We start from the raw sequence: 19,058 nt of genomic DNA, 5'->3' as shown, positions 1-19,058 counted from the left end.
TATGGGACGTTTTTCCAGGCCTAAAATGACATTTGCGATGCTGTTTAAAAGCATAGTTTGATGAATAAATTAATGAAAGCAGAATTTCAACTTAATTTTAGACAGCTTATTATTTTATCATTGCATATATTTCATATTGTTTCATGTTTTAATGATCTGCACTCTATCTCTGACGGCTTTTGTCGCCACACAGTAACCAGCGCTATCCTGTCCGGTTTTATTCGGCACTTTGGGTGAGGATGGCTCACTTCAGGTCAGATGATTGTTGGTTGACACGTGGTTTTGATTGGGGTCTGGCTCGGGTCTGGTGCGGATTCAAAATGTTCTGGTGATGTTCTGAGCAAATTTTCAGGCCTGATTAAAGCTGCGGTGCTTCTGTTCTGTGTGCTGTATGTTGTGGTGGAAATCACTAAAGGCCTCACGATGCAATATTGTTATGGTGCGATGTTTAAAGACTAGTGATGCACTAAGTAATATGATATGGCAGGTGTATATATACGAGTACGTGTGTGTATATGTGGCAGGTAAATACAGGGTGATTCAAAAAGATTAATCCGATTTCAAAATGATTTATTTCACTGGTAAATCATTACAGAACAATGCAGGAAACTGTAAATGGTTTAAATGAGCATAAAGTTGATGTAATTTTACAAGTGCTCAGTATGAACCTCCTCCAGCTGTACGGACAACATCAGTCAAATTCATCCCATACTGGATTGAGCATGTCGGGCGTCGCTGCACTCACGGCTCTGTCAGTGCGATTTCGGGGATCATCCAGTGTTGTGGAACCAAATGACCCCCCTCTTTCAATTTGTATGTGATTGGTTCCTAGGTACCTCTCAGCTGTAAAAATATGCCGCTTTGAAATCAGACGAGTCTTTTTGAATCACCCTGTATTACAGATTTGACTCCAAAACATTGAATATTCTTGCCAATTTTCTCTCTCCCCTACTGTACAACTTTTCATCCTTAGTCCAAACTGCTTGAGTAAAGCAAAAATAAGTCTGGACTTCACAGCCCCAGTGCCTTTGAAACATGCTGTACATAGAATAGTTATTTATGGAGCAGTGCTTTGTAAATGTCATACAACTTGCATCAGAGCTGCTGTTGATGGAATCTCCACCAGATGGCAGTAAAAGAGTATTTGTAGCTCTTTCCTGAGTCTGAAGAGAAAAAGAATGTTGCATTACCACTTATAGAGGTACACTTCAATGTAGTCTTTCAGTGGTGACACTATGAGGTCTAGACCAGTGGTAGAAACTTTTTTAGAATTAAGCACTTTTCACTTTACCTGTATATATATATATATATATATATAGTGTGTGTGTGTGTGTGTGTGTGTGTGTGTGTGTGTGTATATATGGCTATGGCTAGACTGTTTTAGCCTGAATAAGTGGACACACAAAAGCATTACTTTTCATGGCTTTACAAAAACAAATCTTTCAAAACTAACCATTCAAGACTATTTTTTTTTTTAATCAAAATTTAGTTTGGATATTGTATGTGTATTGAATGACCTGGGGAGGCCTGGGTTTGATTCCCTGGCCAGATGACCAGGGTTCTTTCTGTGTGGAGTTTGTGTATGTTCCATTTGTGTTTATGTGGGTTTCCTCCCACAGTCCAAAGACATGCAGCCAGGCCAGTTGGGGATGCTGAATTGCCCCTAGGTGTGTGTGTGTGTGTCTGTATACACTGCTCAGAAAAATAAAGGGGACACTTAAACAACACAATATAACTCCAAGTAAGTCAAACTGTCCACTTAGGAAGCAACGCTGATTGACAATCAATTTCACAGCTGTTGTGCAAATGGAACAGACAACAGGTGGAAATCATTGGCGATTAGCAAGACACACTCAATAAAGGAGTGGTTCTGCAGGTGGGGACCACAGACCACTTCTCAGTACCTTTCTGGCTGATGTTTTGGTCACTTTGTTGGTGGTGCTTTCACACTCGTGGTAGCATGAGACGGACTTTACAACCCACACAAGTGGCTCAGGTAGTGCAGCTCATCCAGGATGGCACATTAATGCGAGCTGTGGCAAGAAGGTTTGCTGTGTCTGTCAGCGTAGTGTCCAGAGGCTGGAGGCGCTACCAGGAGACAGGCCAGTACACCAGGAGATGTGGAGGAGGCCGTAGGAGGGCAACAACCCAGCAGCAGGACCGCTACCTCCACCTTTGTGCAAGGAGGAACAGGAGGAGCACTGCCAGAGCCCTGCAAAATGACCTCCAGCAGGCCTCAAACGGTTAGAAACCGACTCCATGAGGATGGTATGAGGGCCCGACGTCAACAGATGGGGGTTGTGCTCACAGCCCAACACTGTGCAGGACGCTTGGCATTTGCCAGAGAACACCAGGATTGGCAAATTCGCCACTGGCGCCCTGTGCTCTTCACAGATGAAAGCAGGTTCACACTGAGCACATGTGACAGAGTCTGGAGATGCGTGGAGAGCGATCTGCTGCCTGCAACATCCTTCAGCATGACCGGTTTGGCAGTGGGTCAGTAATGGTGTGGGGTGGCATTTCTTTGGAGGGCCGCACAGCCCTCCATGTGCTTGCCAGAGGTAGCCTGACTGCCATTAGGTACCGAGATGAGATCCTCAGACCCCTTGCGAGATCATATGCTGGTGCGGTTGGCCCTGGGTTCCTCCTAATGCAGGACAATGCTAGACCTCATGTGGCTGGAGTGTGTCAGCAGTTCCTGCAAGATGAAGGCATTGAAGCTATGGACTGGCCCGCCCGTTCCCCAGACCTGAATCTGATTGAGCACATCTGGGACATCATGTCTCGCTGCATCCACCAACGCCACGTTGCACCACAGACTGTCCAGGAGTTGGCGGATGCTTTAGTCCAGGTCTGGGAGGAGATACCTCAGGAGACCATCCGCCACCTCATCAGGAGCATGCCCAGGCGTTGTAGGGAGGTCATACAGGTCATACAGTTCCCTTTATTTTTTTGAGCAGTGTGTATATATGTATGTATGTATGTGTGTGTGTATATATATATATATATATATATATATATATATATATATATATATATATGTGTGTGTGTGTGTGTGTGTGTGTGTGTGTATGTATGTATATATGTGTATATATATATATATATATATATTTTACACGTACTAAGAGTGCAAACCGCGCAAGCTTTGCTCTGTTTAGCTGAGTGGTTAAGTCAGGGATGTTAGTCACATTTTCAGTGTCCATTCTGTTACGATTCTGTTTCCGCTCGTATGCATAGACAAGGCCACGCTCTCAGGACTTTGTGTGCAGCAAGCCAAGGGTCAGCTCATTTAAGAAAGAATGAAAGCTTTGAACAAAAAGCTGCCAAATAATTAGCCAACTTCAGAAATCAATGTGTGTAATACAGTAATGCTGGAACAATTGATCTGTACAGAAACTTTTTTTTTTTAAATTAAATCATGATATACATTTTTTAACATACCACCCACTTCTACATATTTTTACAGCTATATGTACTTAAAACTGCTTTTCTGCTAAAGTGGCATCATGGATCAACACTTGAGTCTGCTGTCAATTTTCATATGACTCTAATGAGAGCTTGCATATCTGCAGTGTTGTGCACAAGTCAGAGACCAAACTTTAATTTCTACTCAAACCAGCCATTAGGTACCTGTTATTTATTTTTACTGTCACAATAGCAGGAAATATATGCAGTACTGTGCAACAGCTTTAGGCACTGGGGAAAATTAGATGCGAGTTGTCTCGATCTAGACATTAAGCATGTATTAGCTCAGAAAAGTACTATTGATGTTGTTTGTATTTATTCTAATAGTATACAGAATGATTAGATGTATGTCATGGTGTTCGTTTAATCTTTTCCCTGTCTCTCCTTGAAAAGGCCTAGATGTATTTGTAGTATCATCAGGTCCTGGTTCAGTTAATGAGTAGTTCATTATGTTAAGTGTGCTGGTGATGGAATTTAACAAATCTCTGTGATGGTTTGGGCCATCCGAGACCAATCTGGAACTGGCCTTTGGTTTTCAGCCCCGCACACAAGATTTCAGATACTTTAAAAAAAAAACAAAAAAAACTTTTTTTGCATTTAATCTTATTCTATATGACATTATCACAAGCAAAAACACAACCTGCTAAGATTAGAGCTTTACAGTTTGCTTCGGTGAGTTGTGATAGTTTTCAATACCTGTAAAGTTCAGCCTTATAAATTGGTTTAGCATTTTCTGCTTCTCACAATCCAAATAATACCAACGTGTCCAGTGATGCTGAGGTGGTGGTCATTCACTTGTTCTGATAATGTTGTTTCCTTTTCCTCAGTAAGAGTGTCTTGACAGCTCTGCATCCTTTCACACTCATAGCTCTGAGTTGTCTCCTCACAGTGGAAGGATGGACAGAAACACCTGTGATTATTATTTTTATTTATTTATTTATTTATTTTATTTTATATCTGAAGCAAGAGTGGATTTTCTCTTCTCTCTCAAAGATAAAAGCAGCAATAGTACGGTTTACTTGATGGTGACAGTTTTGATGGTCTACCAGGTCTTGCAGGTGGTTGTTAGGAGTCCCATTTCCACAGTGTGTTTTAGTAATAATAGGTTTTAGTCTTATCGGATTGTCTTATATCTCCTCCGAAATATTGATTTATGCTTTATTGCTGTTTTGATGTGAAATTAGATACATGAATGGTGGTCTGATTGTTGCATAGTTCTCTGTATTGGAATTAACACACTCATGCCTGTGCCACAGGGTACATAACTAGGCTACAACGGAAATGATGAAAACATAACCCTGTGAAAATGTACAGTGCTGGTGTAGAAATGTAATCAGGCTGTATTAACACATGACTCATGTTTCTGAATCATGTTCACTGGCCTGTTTTTAGTTATTTAGGTCATAGCTGATTATAGCAACCCACCACTTCATGATCACACCAGCAGTTCTAGAAGGATGAAGATGAACTCATTGCTTCTTCTAAAGAGTCCACCACAGCCATTTAAAGAGGCAAGCGTTCGCTGCTTGGCTCTGCTTAGGCTTACATTCATGATGACCATGTGGAAAAAAACACATGAACAGTCCATTGTTCACTGTTTAGCGAGTCGCTACCATCTTGCTGTTGTGCTGCTCTTCATGAAAAGCAGCGCTTGATGTGAATTAAATGAACAGTTATTGATCTCTGATGAGTTTCCCAAAAGCTTTGTAGTGCTGCTTGGTTAATATGATCATAAAAGTGTTCGTTAATTATCAGCTGTTTCTCAAAACATTGTTTACCTGAAGGAATGTGAACTGGCTTGTAACATAATGACTATCCGTTTGAGTGATGTGCTGTGATATATATCGAAATGTGGTGTATGGTTAAGAGTGGGCACTATGGAAGAAATCATGGTGCTTGAAGATATTTTCACAATGCATGGAGTGTATCACAATATTTGGTTTTCTATGGTTTGCAAACAGCAAGACGGTGCCACACTGCTCTGAAATGCAATAGTACAGTGTACACCGGTCAGGCATAACACTATATCCTTGTTTCTGCGCTCATTGTCCATTTTATCAGCTCCACTTACTGTATAGCTGCACTTTGTAGTTCTGCAGTTACAGACTGCCCTGTACGTCAGTGGTCAGGACCCCCATGGACCCTCCCAGAGCAGGGACTGTTTGGGTGGTGGATCATCCTCAGCACTGCAGTAACACTGACATGGTGGTGTGTTAGTGTGTGTTGGGCTGGTACGTCTGGACCAGACACAGCAGTGCTGCCGGAGTTTTTAAACACTCTGTCCACTCACTGTCCACTCTATTAGACACTCCTGCCTTTGTCAGCCCACCTTGTAGATGTAAAGTCAGAGATGATGGCTCATCTGCTGCTGCACAGTTTGTGTTGGTCATCCTCTAGTACTTCATCAGTGGTCACAGGATGCTGCCCACAGGACGCTGTTGGCTGGATATTTTTGTTTGGTGGACTGTTCTCAGTCTAGCAGCGACACTGAGGTGTTTAAAAACTCCAGCAGCACTGCTGTGTCTGATCCACTTAGACCAACACAACACACACTAAGACACCACTATCACGTCAGTGTTACTGCAGTGCTGAGAATGAGAACCACCCATATAGTACCTGCTCTGTGAGGGTCCATGGGGGTCCTGACCACTGAAGAACAGGGTAACAGAGTATCAGAGAAACAGATGGACTACAGTCTGTAACTGTAGAACTACAAAGTGCAGCTATACAGTAAGTGGGGCTGATAAAATAGACAATGAGTGTAGAAACAAGGAGGTGGTCATAATGTCATGCCTGATCAGTGTACAATCGCTGTTAGTCTGTAATTCTACAAGTTGTCGGTCATACTCTTGACTGAACAATGGCTGTACATGCTAATGTCTGCATTTTTAAAAGCCACCGTTGTTGGAACTTGTCCCATTTGTTTACCGAGAGAGCTCCTTCATTTATTTGCACGGCACAGAAGCCATAAGGGCCCTGTTCAGTCTGCTTATCTCACTGTTTACATACTTTACTCAAGAGTTCATAACTGATGCTTTTTTTATTTCTGCATTTGCATATGGTAAACAAACTACACAGCCAGTATAGCAGCTTATTGAAGGAAGGAGGGGAACAAACTGAATCTGAGCAGAAGAGTAAACTTGGTTGAAGTTTAGAGCAAGGGAAGAAGGTTTGATTTGTCAGTGCTTCTTTTCTGTGACAGCTTCTGACGAAAAAGTGTTGTTGGTGGATGAAAGTGATTTTTATTGAAGCCCCTTGAGGTGCAATATATTTTTTGGTTAAAAATGAAATATCTCTCTCTGTTTTTCTACCTCTCTAAGCAAAAAGAAGAAATGCAGCAGGAGCTGCGTAGGCTGGAACGGATGATGGCACTGGTGTCGGAGGCTCTGCAGAGGAAGGAGTTGGACTCAGGAGCCACAGCCCAGACAGAGGAGCCTGACCCTTCTCATTCGGATCAACACACAGGTACTAGGGTTGCACAGATGCCATATTGGCCGATATCAGAATTGCAGAGGGGGTAGTAGTAAAGTACAAGTAGTAAAAATGCTCAATGCACAAGATGTAAGACCAGTATTTCATGGGAAGGCAATAGTAGTGGGTGATATACCAGTTGGAATTCTTCCTAAAGTATTAATATGCCACAAATAAGCCAGATAACACAGATAGCCCTTTCTTGAATGGCTAAGTCAGGGATCTTTCACTCATCTGTCTCTGTGTAGTCAGGTACATCTGAATTCATTTTAGTCCAGGTTGTTATTGAGGCAGTGAATGTTAGAGAGATATATGGAAGGCAACACCAGTCTCTTAGGGGCCTTTAGCCTTGGTTTTGCCTTTAGTGTAGCAGCCCTCTAGCCAGGTTAATGTGTCCTGTGGTGCATCTCGGTGGGTCAGCTGCATCATAGAGTGGTAATTGGGAAATTAGCTGAATGACTATGAATCTTCACTGAATTCCAGTCTGACACTCGAGATGCAAGCGCAAGTGTACGGGTCTCACTTTCGAACAATTTGGATATAAAACAACATTTAGCACTGTTTTTGCAGAGCAAGAGAAGCTGCTGCATGCCTACATGTATGCATCCCAGGTGTATATACATATTGTTATGCAAAATAATTAAAAACCAAACAATATTTTCCCTTTACTTTAGTCATTAAAATATGATTATTACTGCTAATAGTAGTAATAATTTTATGTAATAAGTAAACAAATTAGATCCAAGTTTATTGATCCATATGTAGTGTGTATTCATCATCCAACAAGTAAATGCCCTTCACTTAAGTTTGGTAGGTTTTATTTGTGATGCAGAACATGATTTTTAACAAAATAAAATACAAGTATTATTGGTGACAGGGCATTCAGTCTTGCTGGCCCCAAGCTATGGAACAGTCTTCCCTCTGAGATGCATGCTTGTTCGACCCTGGCTATGTTCAGAGCTAGTCTTAAAACCCACCTTTTCCTGTGATTTTGTGATTTTTGTAAATTATGTGTATTGCTTTTATAATTTCTATGCTATTTTTAAATTCTTTTTAAGTTCATTTTTATCTTTTTTTTATTGTACAGTGTCCTTGAGTGTCTTGAAAGGTGCTTATCAAATTAAATTGTATTATTATTATCTGAAAAGTGGAAATGTATAAGTATCAGAACCTATAAGCTAGTTAGGTTAGTTACTTTATGTCGGCTAAAGCTTGTTTAGGTATTGCTGTCATATTGGCAAAAGTGGTATCAGTGCATCCCTATCAGGCCCACGCACACAACACTGGGTTACACTGAATTGCCCAGTGCTATGGCTGGACAATGTGGCCAAAAATATTATCTCTGAATGTTTCTTCATTTATTCAATAACAACAATTGGTAACACTATTTTCAGGAACACATACTGGGGCCTTTCTTGTTTACTTACAAAAAAATGTCACTTTTAAGTGAATTTTGTTTATGCTGGATAATATTTGCAGTTTCAATCAAATTGTTTTATGGGATACCTCAAACTATGAGTAAAAGTACAATAATGGTAGTCATACAGTGAAAAAACCACATTAGCAAGTCTGTTTGAGATTACATCACAACTTATCATGGACATTGAAGAACTGAAGAATGTTGGCATGACTCTAATTGGTAGGGCATAAGTTTAAATTATTTGTAAGCTATATTAGCCTCCTAGCTCCAGTGCAAAACTGGCCTTGGCTGATTGACTGTGATTGGGAAAGGGGAGGGCTATGTCCATTTGTTTTTTCATCAAACTGTAGGTTTAATTCATTCCCCTCCATTATTTGCTTAATATAATACTTTGCTTGTGCTAGCATTGTATCATTATTGTGTTTACAGTATTAACAGAAAAATATGGACAGAATACTCATTTGTATGTTGCAATAAGGGTTAACGAGCAATATCTTCAATACTGTAAACATGGACGGCTGCGGAGGCAGCAAGGTGACCAGAAGTAAATCAGAATTAAGTGTAGCCACAGAAACCAGTGTCACTAAGCAACAACTCAGTAAACTCAGTGGAGTGTCAGTCAGTGTCGGACTGTAGCTAATTGGCTACTAAGTGCTTATAAAATAACAGAAAAGCCATGAGGGACAGAAGAGATGACTTACTGTAGTCACTTTGCATGGCTGCTGTCTCTGGTGCCACTACTAGCAGAAGACATGTCTTTAGAAAAAAACCAACTAAATTAACCAGTACTTTTGTGTCTGTTGTACAAAGATCTTAAAACAGACATTTCTGTCCATCTTAATTTTATGGGCTTATAAGGATGTGTAGCTGTCAAAAAAGCTGTTACTCAGAAAAGGAAGTTGACAAAAAAAGAAGAAACTTTGTAAATCAAATAAAGAAGCCGCTGGTCTTCTCATGAAAATGGACTGACCAACGCAGACCTCAACGTCATTAGCCACATTAACATGAAGCCTAATAATCTGTTAATAATCTGACTAATAGCTTGTTCGGAATAGAACACGTCCATGTAAACACCTCAATCGGGAAAAAAAAAGTCTGATTGATGCCATTCGGAATACAATTTCTATCTGATTGAACGAGGTGGGTAATCCTGTAAATAATGTTCAATAGAAGGATAATATTCATGTAAATATGCATCTCATTACATTCCCAGCCGGAAAGTTTAAGTACGTTCAAACGTGGCGGGAGCAGGAACCGGTCTGCAAAGGAGATGAGATGAAGTTTATGCTTTAATCTTTAAAAGATGGTGGTGAGACGAACGTCCAGCTTATGTGTCTCAGGATGTCTTCCTCTCACCCTTCTTTAATAAGGACATGTGAAGTACATTTTTCTGAGTCTGACATCATTTTAAAGCAAATAAAAACACAAGCACTGCTCACTGCTACTCATCTCACTCTGACTGGGCACACGTGATGCTCATTGTCATGGTAATGTTTACTCTAAGTGGTTCTCTACACATAATTTTGGATCAGGTTACTTGTAGTGAGCATGTAAATGGAGGTTTTCCACCACGTTGTTCAGCAGAGTGATCATATAAACACTTCAGTCTTAAAATGAATGTGTTTGGGCTTTCATGGATTATGAGAAGCAGAAAATGCAGAGCCTGCTCCCGATCTTTGGAGGTCTGGAAAAATATCCTGCAGATTTCTTTAACAAGCTGTAAGCAGGTCTCCTGAAACCAATGGGAGCTAATAGTGAACACACCGAAAACCTAACCTAACATTTTTTTATAATTTAATTAAATATATTGTTGTCTCTGGCGTTTCTTTAGGGCTTTGTGTTCTGTATTGCTTTTTCTACTCCTCCGAAGCAGGGACTGTGAAGCTTCCCATCCTGGAAGACATTGACGCTGCATAGTTTAGTGTTTACCTTGCTTAACCGCTTCCAGATGAACTCGTGAAATGCTTAGTAATGAGCTGAATGAATTGAATCAGGTGTTTTAATCAGGGAAAATGCTAAACTCTGCACTCCACGATTAGAGTTGGACACTTTGGTTTGAAGCCTACAGACAGATTCCTGATGCAGTATTAGACTGACCACTCTAAACTTTTGTTTTCCAGCTGCTGACCTCGGTGAGGCTGGCCGGCGCGTTCCTGGAAACCCGTCGGACAGGTACGTAAATTAAATTGCATTTAGCTGCACTACCTTTGGCCCTTGGTCACAAACAAACCACAGTACAAATAGTATCTGTCAGCAGATCCACCAACCACTTCACTTTCTAATTAACACTGAAGGAATGGCAAAAAGTGTGAGCGTGTATGTGTGTAGGACTGTTTAGAGGGTGATAAATCTCTGTAGACAGGTAGATAATCTCCGAGAAGAAGCCTGGATGGGCTTATGCTGTAAAGAAAAAAAAGTCATTAATGGATGCAACTTATTTGTCATTGAGAGTACTTGGAGGGGAAAATCCGTCGCCACTGTAATTTATCTCTTTCACTCCGGTGCGCCGTCCAACCCAACATGCGCACAAACACAAGCCTCACAATGCCCTAGAGCTTTATCCCCTCGAACGCAGAGGCCCATGGGGTTGCACAAATCACGGGAAGGAACTGCTGTAAACTCTCCAAAGCGTCTTGCACGTTATGTAACAGATGGCTTTGTCTTATCCATGGTTGTAGCATCATAACATGATGACGTCTTTATGCTTTATGGTTTAGTGCAGTAGCTTTATATTTATTTAATGGGGTAGTTAACATTTCTTGATGTTTGTGGTCTCATTATGTTTTTTTATATATATATAAAATATGAATCTTAATCAATAAATTATGAGTAATTAGAGAAATCTTAATGCCTCCCCTGTTTAAAAGGGTTACAGGGTCACATTTGAATAAAAAAATTCTACATTTTTCATTTATTGAGATGTAAACAAAGTCTCAGGTTTCTTTAACATGTAATTTGAGCAGGGGCACATAGACGTTTGCATATGGCTGAGAGTGTACAGTTACAGGTACAGATGTCTGTGTATTTCATTGTCATTTATTTAGTAAGACATTAAAAAACAATTGTGTTTGTCCAGAAAAGCCTTAATAACTGTGCTGATATTCTCAATGAATTTGCATGTTTCCACAACCCTAACATTACGCTGTATGTAGTGTAATAAACTCCCAGTGCCTTGCATGTACATTTCCAGTTTTAGATTCTGAAGGCTGTTATTTATCGCTAACAATTAATGCATAGCACGGCTGCCGTTCTCTCTCCTCAGGCAAAGTGGCCCTGATTCTGGCAGAGATCACGTCTGCGTGCCCCCTAGCCCCAGAGCTCCAGACGGCTTGGAAGCCCCCCAGTCCCACGCTCCTCTGACGAGAGGCCAGGCAAAGACGGGTGAGACTTAATAAAATAATTCCATTAACATGCTGCATTCGCAAAGCAGTTATTCAAGGCAATGAAGTACTCAAACAAAGTTCTTACTTAATTATAATTTAAATACGTTTAAATTACTGAGCTCCGTGTTCTACGTTGTTCTTGTTGTTGTTTTTTTTTTTTTGTTTTTTTTTTTGTTTCCCCAGTCTTCCACTTTTCTCCTATACAATCTTTGTGGCTAGTTTGTTTGTTTGTTTGTTTTGTTACCAAAAGCTGCCATAATATATTTTCACAAGACCGTTTTCCAAGCTCTCTTTATACCTTAAAATGTACAAAAAAACAGTCTGGTATTATTACTGTGCCTCTGGGTCTCTAGTGCCAGGGAGCAGTAAGTACAAAGCACAGCTGTAGCACATGAGAAGTTTTTTTTATTAATTTATTTTTTTAAAGCACACATAAACAACTGAAGTTCCTTTAATGGACACGAAATGAACATAATTTAGAGTTTATTCAGTTTAGTAACAATTAACTTCCTCTTCAGAAACAGTTTTTAATCAGTTATAATTCATTATAATAAGAAATTATAATCATTAAAATACACCAATCAGCATTATTGCCTTGTTTTCTACACTCATTGTCCATTTTATCAGCTCCACTTACTGTATAGCTGCACTTTGTAGTTCTACAATTACAGACTGTAGTCCATCTGTTTCTCTGATACTCTGTTAGTATCAACCCCTTGTAAAATGTGTAACACTGTGCACTACTTTTTGTCCATCTGATGCGTCCAGTGAGCATCAGATGAGAATCTGTAACCTTAAGTGTCAGATTTGTTATTTTTATTTGTTGCTTTTTTTAATACTGCTGTAATCGGGGTGTTAAACATGTGCATAATACTGTATCGAATGGTGTCCAAACATCTGCTTATGACTGTAATTGGAGGCGCTCAAGCTTTTGCATTCGATTGTAGTCAAGAATGTCGAACATTTGCATGCAGAGTAGTCGGGGTGCATCTGCATATGACTGTAGTCAACGGTGTTCAGACAGTTGCAAACAGGGTAGCCAGGGGTGATGGATCATTTGCATACCACTGTATTTTGGACGTGTTTAAAGCTTAAGTTGGGGGGGGTTTAAACATTTGTGTACGACTGTAGTGGGAGTATATGATCTGACTAGGTTTGTGGAATTTTTGTACGATAGGGAAGGTCAGAAAGTTCTTGTGTTTTTGATGGATCTGACTCAGCTGGTATGCACTGAAACAATGAGTGCATTTGCATGCGCTCAGTAATCCGCTCATAAACAGAATTATGCAGTTGTCTGATTATTCAAATGGTCTTGTAAACAGCATATTCTGATTTCTCAGATTGGAGTAAGGTCTAGACATCCGATTACGAAATTCATTTTAGCTTTAGGATTTTAGCTAATCAGATTTCTCAGTGCATGTGAGCTCTTACTCTGATTTCTTTCGGATTTCTCAATCTGTGCATGTGCGAGAACAGACCGTGGCACCCAAAATAAGCAAGCAGGGTCACCGTGAGACACAACAAAACACTTTTGACGCCACGCTGAAATCGCCTACGTTGTTGACAAAATTAAGGATTTTAAATATTCATCTTCTAGATGATGTATGTTTGTGCCGTTTCACCTAAATATATAATGTTAAAAAAAAAATTTACGTTAAGTTTACGTCACGGCTTCTTCTGTGAGTTTATTGGCTGGTTGCAAAGCCGAAATCCGATTATCGTCTGACTCATGTAGACCTGGAGTGATGTTGAGAACGAGTGTTTGGGTGCTTTTTCAAAAACTCTGAATATTCAAAGCCTGTAAAATACTGTTCATATCAGCTTTATTAAAACATCCGACTAGATCATTTGTGAAGCAGAGACAGTGCTGTACTTCACTTCAGCGTACAGTGTCATGTCCTACACTTAATACAGCCAAGCTATGTATTTGCTTCGTTGATCCATTTAAGTGAGATTTTTGTACCACATTTACGTCGATGTTTTGTTTTGCTCATTGAAACCCCATTTCTTGAGCCATTATCACGATTAGCTCTCTACTGAGATCCTTACTACTGAGTTCCTTCTGAGTCCAGCTGAGAGAGATGCCATTAGAGACGTTCATAGTTAACATAATTTACCACTTGCTGTGCCTCGGAGGCTGTTGCACATGAAGATCCTGTTGAGTTATTCCTCTCTGATATAATGAGCTTTTGTTCACTTGGATCTGGAAACTGAAGAGCTCTTTTCATGAATGTTTAATGAGTTTAATGAGTTTTTCAAGCATCGTTTTACTGACTTTTCTTTTACGTACGGGATAATTACTGTTTGAAAACTTTCCTGCAAGGACTTTCCATACACAATCAATCACTACCATCCACTATTTTTGTTAGTACGCAATGTGGTCTTCGTTGCAGCGTTATACAAGATAATTCATCATCCAGTTTCTACTTCTTTCTTTGAACTTGGAAGACAATTCTCCAAGTCAGAATACCTTAGCAAAGTTCTTCCCTACATGAATGTCCTGAGTGGACTTGGAATCTTATTGTAGAAGGTGTGTTAAGAGATTCATGTGCTAAAAATAAAATGTACACATTTCTTCCTCATTGATTCACCAAAACATGTTGATTAGCCAAAACTTTGGGTGTCAAATAAGTTTATCATCTGTAAAAATGTATGGACAAAAGAATGTTCCATAGCTAAAAGCAGAGGTCGCGCAGAGGTCCATGTAGCGTCAAAACCAAATAATGAAGAATATTCAAGGAATCATCTGGCCAAAATTAAAAAAATAATAATAATTTTAAGATTTGTCTCGGAGAAATAAAGCAGATCTCAGTATTATATTAATGCAGGATTATTGATTTCTGAATTGTTTCTCCTAAAGCCCCCTTAGACCAAGAGGAGATTAACATCAGCATTTCACTGTGAGAAGTTGTGGTGATGAATGAGAAGTACACGAGTTCTCCTTCTGCGCTGACAGACTGATGAGAGAGTTCTGAAATACTGAATGGAGCTGTATACGAGCTCTTATACTTTTCTTATGGAGATATTATTCAGCCGAGACTGGGCTGAGATGAGTCAGACACTAAAGAGTGACAATATATTGATCAAAATGAGAAAATCTGAGTTTTATTTCTCAGGAGCTGAATTTCAGAAACGGGAGAAAAGGGCTGACGTCTCGCTCTACTTTCAAACTGGACTTAACTGCGTCTAGGAAAAGTACCTGAGATCAAGAGGAGATCTCAATTAAAACATTTCATTTCTTTTCTAGGGAAAAGATCTTCTGGTAGTGTATCTTGAAGTTGGGAGGAAGTTTTGGGGAAAAAATTTTTGGGTTGTTTTGAATTTTTTTATTTATTTCTCCTGTTATCCAGTGAAGGCAGAAGGAAGCCAGAATTTTTAACATTGCTGCTTGGGGCTGATTGTCTCATTGGAGCCATATAACTGTCATAACGGTGTTCAAGTCATCATCGAGGGATTACTCAAACAACAGAAGGGACTCTTCAGATGAGAAGGACAACAGGCTGAGATTAAAAGTTAGCAAAGTACCTTCCAGGCTGTCTACATATCTAATTTTGGCTACTTGCTGTATCTCTGGTTGAAAGGGTTTAAAAGGTGCTTCTGGTGACCATTTCCTATTGTTTTCTTTATAATTTGATTTGGTGACTATAGTCAACAGTAGACCAACGGTTTTTTGTGTTCATTAAGCGATGGATCAGGGGCTAGGCTAGCAGTCACGATGAGTTGGCACCATTAGTTGACATTTCTGATCATTCTTGATCATTCTAATCTTGAAAGTTTTACTGGGACAGCAGGGAGGTTTGGCAGGGTGGCATGCTTAGACAGTTTTCATTTACAGGACAGTATCTGTTTATATAGTTCAGAGCTATGTAGTGCAAGATAATATAATGTAAAAAATGTTTTTTTTCCCCAGTTTTTGATATCATTTGAAAATACCTGTTTCCTTTTCCATTACATGTAAATTTCATGATGTAAGGACTAAAAGTAATGGACAAAAATGACAGGGGTGGCCGGGATTACATTAGAAGTAAAGTATGTTTTCTCCTTCTGCTGTAAAGTTACCATTTTGGAGAAGAGGTTTTCTTCTTTCTTCTGACAACAGCGATAATAGACCACCCATGCAACCATGTGATAACGAAACAAATGTCAAACAAAACGGCAAAACTTCAGCAACATGTATAGTTTATCTACTCTGAACAACTGTAACTGGAGAATAATTCAAATGTTGTACTTGGTAGGCGTCACTCTGTCCTAATCCGAAATACTTCTACTGTAATGAGGCAGAAGTTGGAAATATTACATGCTGGACCACCAAAACAAATTTGTAGCCAAAAGCTGTGAAGCGGTTGTAATTTGCAATTTAAATCAAGACTTGGTGACTGACAGACTTTTTCTAATCGAGACTGCACATTGTCTAATCTTGCCTTGAGATGAATTTCAATGCAGCAGAACACACAACAAACTGACCCACAAATGCAGCTGTAGGTATCACTGTTTATTTTATTCATTCATTTAGATGTTGTTTGTGTCAGTACATGGGATCTACATGTAGCATTGTCATGGAATTTAATCTAGTAAATATTAGTTGCTTTATTTTTCTTCGAATAGTACATTCATTATTTATTTATTTATTTTTCTTGCACTGCTTTCGAGTTTTTAGAGTATAAGCACATTGTATTTTATAAAATTAGAACGGTTCTTTTTCAGCAGGATTATGGCAGTATGTGTCCATTTAAAGTCCTGACAGGCCAAAACTCTGTAGGCTTCAGCCACTACCTCAATTCACACACCTGACTCACCTCATCATCTAATCAGCAAGGCCTTCATGAGCTGAAATTGAGGTAAACACGGATCTTTGCAGCATTCTGGACTAGGAGGTTGCCAGTTTGACATGCCAGGTCTATACAGTGGTTATGTACATTCCAATGTGTGTAACAAAGTGCATGTGCAGCTGAGGGATGTGAGAAGGGTCCCTGTTGAGGAGGAGGAGGAGGATGGTCTGTGAAAAGAAGCTGTGGAGGTGGCAGCTGGTCAGAGTCTTCAGGGCTCTCGCTACGATGGAAACCAGTGGAAGAGAGCGGGGTTGGCATGAGGGGTCAGCCCTGATTTTCCCTGGCGCTCTTCTTCATCCTAGATGAGTAAAGGTCCTCAAGGGTGGAGAGGCGAGAGCTGATGATTTTCTCTGCGTGTCATGCAGATCGCTGTAGTTTACTGTGAGTGACGATGCAGAGCCGAACTAGATGGAGATGGAGGATGTAATAATGGACTCTACCGTGGCAGTGTAGAGCTTTGTGCTGTGAGCTTTGTGCTTGAGGCTGTCCAAATGTCTCACGCTGTTGGGCCTTCTTCCTAAACTGCAGTGCTGTTTCTGTCCTATTTGAGATCCTGCTGAATGGTGGTGCCCAGCCCACCAGAGCAGTAGGGTCAAACTAGGAAAGTGCATCAGCGGCGTTAAAAGTTTCTTGTGCTGTGCAGAGAAGATCATTGGCTCTCCACCCTCCATTGACAAGACCTTTACTCATGTAGGATCCCTCACACCATGGTCACTCTCGCTTCCAGCGGTTTTCATCTCAGCGGAGACTAGGGGTTCCACAATTTCAGATTTTTTGAAATCAAGAAGTTATGTGATGAAAGTCGAGTCGATATTGAATCACTGATGACATCAGGAATAAAACCACAGTAGAATGCTTTGCAACAGGTGGCCTAAAAATATAGCAAAGTCAAATTCCACGTCAGTGAAGCGTGATGTGTCCTTTCCAACAAGCCCTGGATTGTATCGCTAGCCTTCAGGGTTTTTGTGCAGACAGAACCTTATTATTCTAATAACGAGTGTGTCTGCATGCATGCAATAATCCAATAACTGCAAAAAAAAATCAGATTTTGTCAGTGATATGATCAACACGTTTACATGCACTTGAGTAACCAGACAAGCAGTAATCGGATTTCTGCTTTGCTACCAGCCAATAAATTCACATCAGACGTGACTTTTTATTATATTTAAATGTTTAAATCCCTTATTTTGTTTGCTTGCTTATTTCCGTTAGCGACGTCTGTTCTCACACATATGCCGACTGAGAAATCTGAAAGAAATCAGAATAAGAGTTCATATGCACTGAAAATCTGTTTATTGAGCTAAAATCCAGCCTCTTTATCAGATTTCTTCATCGTATTTCTAGATCAGAATATGGTGTTTACATGACTGTTTAAATAACCGGATAACAGCAGAAATCCGATTATATGCATGCTCTTAATGAGAGCTCTCAGAATTAGAACATTCTGTCTGCGTTTGGCTTTAGATCTTAACATTCAGCGGTCAACAATATCTCAAGGCGATGACTGATATGAACGCTAGTTGTACTACATGAGAGTATTGCAGCTCTGAAAGTGAAGTCTTTGATCCACAGCATTTTAAATCTGCACTAAAAGCAGATAGAACCTTTTATTCAAAGCTGCCAGTGTTGCAGCACTTATGTTGCATCAGAAAAATGCGATTAAAAAAAAAAAAAAACGAAATTATTGCGCTATTATGTTTTTGTCAAATTGCTCACCCCATGTCAAAGTGGCTCGTTCTGCACACTCGTCATTGTTCGCTACATCCCTTCATTTTCCCTTGTGCTGCCCTGCCTCTCTCACTCACTGTAATAACAGTCTATTCTCCTTGTTTACTGTCTTTGCCTCGAAAACCATTTAAACCTCTCCATTGCTTGACATTCTAAACCCGCTGCACCCAATCGTAGGATAATTCCAATACAAAAGCAGCAAGAAAAACCCAACATCCAAAGAGTTCCACGTCCAAATTGTACTTTAGCGTTTACTCATGCATTTATTTGACATGAGGCTTCTCTGAGGATTTGCATACATTCATGTAAGGCATTAAAGCGTTGTTTGCTGGCCTGTCGGAATGGGTTTTGTTTTTAGCAGCGGTAAACGTCCCCCTAATGCGAATATATTGCGCGGAGATTACCATGAAAGCATTCTTCTCTGGGGAGGCTGTAAGGAGTGGAGCAGAAGGCATGATGCTAATGTTTAATTGAGTCTAAAAAATCCCTTCTGTTGCCAACAGAGAGGTTTTTTTTAGGGGAGTTGTAGTTGTGAAGACATGCATTGTTCGCCGTCTTTTTTCAGGGGAAAACATTGACGTTTTCTAATGAATTTATGAAGAGTTTTCTGAGGATGGAGGATGGAGTTTTCTTAATTGGAACCTATAATTTTTGGTGCGTCATATCAGAGGATGTTTGAAAGAGCATAAGTGAATGTGCTTAAAGTATAATTACAGGGTTTTCCTTCCCTTTTTTCTTTTTCTTTTTTTGAATGGCTGGTGG

The 19,058-nt window shown here is 40.0% G+C and overlaps 1 protein-coding gene across 4 annotated transcripts in view; it reads left to right on the top strand.

Moving 5' to 3' along the window:
* LOC108431423 (BRCA1 DNA repair associated) overlaps positions 1 to 19,058 on the top strand; it is a 66,220-nt gene that overhangs the window by 11,551 nt on the left and 35,611 nt on the right. For all 4 annotated transcript variants that reach the window (XM_017704551.2, XM_017704548.2, XM_037544014.1 and 1 more), the window contains exons 10-12: positions 6,786 to 6,930; positions 10,477 to 10,528; positions 11,619 to 11,737. In XM_017704551.2, coding sequence (XP_017560040.2) covers positions 6,786 to 6,930; positions 10,477 to 10,528; positions 11,619 to 11,737 — 316 coding nt within the window. The remainder of the gene's footprint in view (positions 1 to 6,785; positions 6,931 to 10,476; positions 10,529 to 11,618; positions 11,738 to 19,058) is intronic.

This window comes from Pygocentrus nattereri, chromosome 13, assembly GCF_015220715.1.
Source record: "Pygocentrus nattereri isolate fPygNat1 chromosome 13, fPygNat1.pri, whole genome shotgun sequence".
NCBI classification, from domain to species: domain Eukaryota; kingdom Metazoa; phylum Chordata; class Actinopteri; order Characiformes; family Serrasalmidae; genus Pygocentrus; species Pygocentrus nattereri.
The sequence above is the reverse complement of the archived record's forward strand: the minus strand, read 5'-3'. Positions and strand labels throughout refer to the sequence as shown.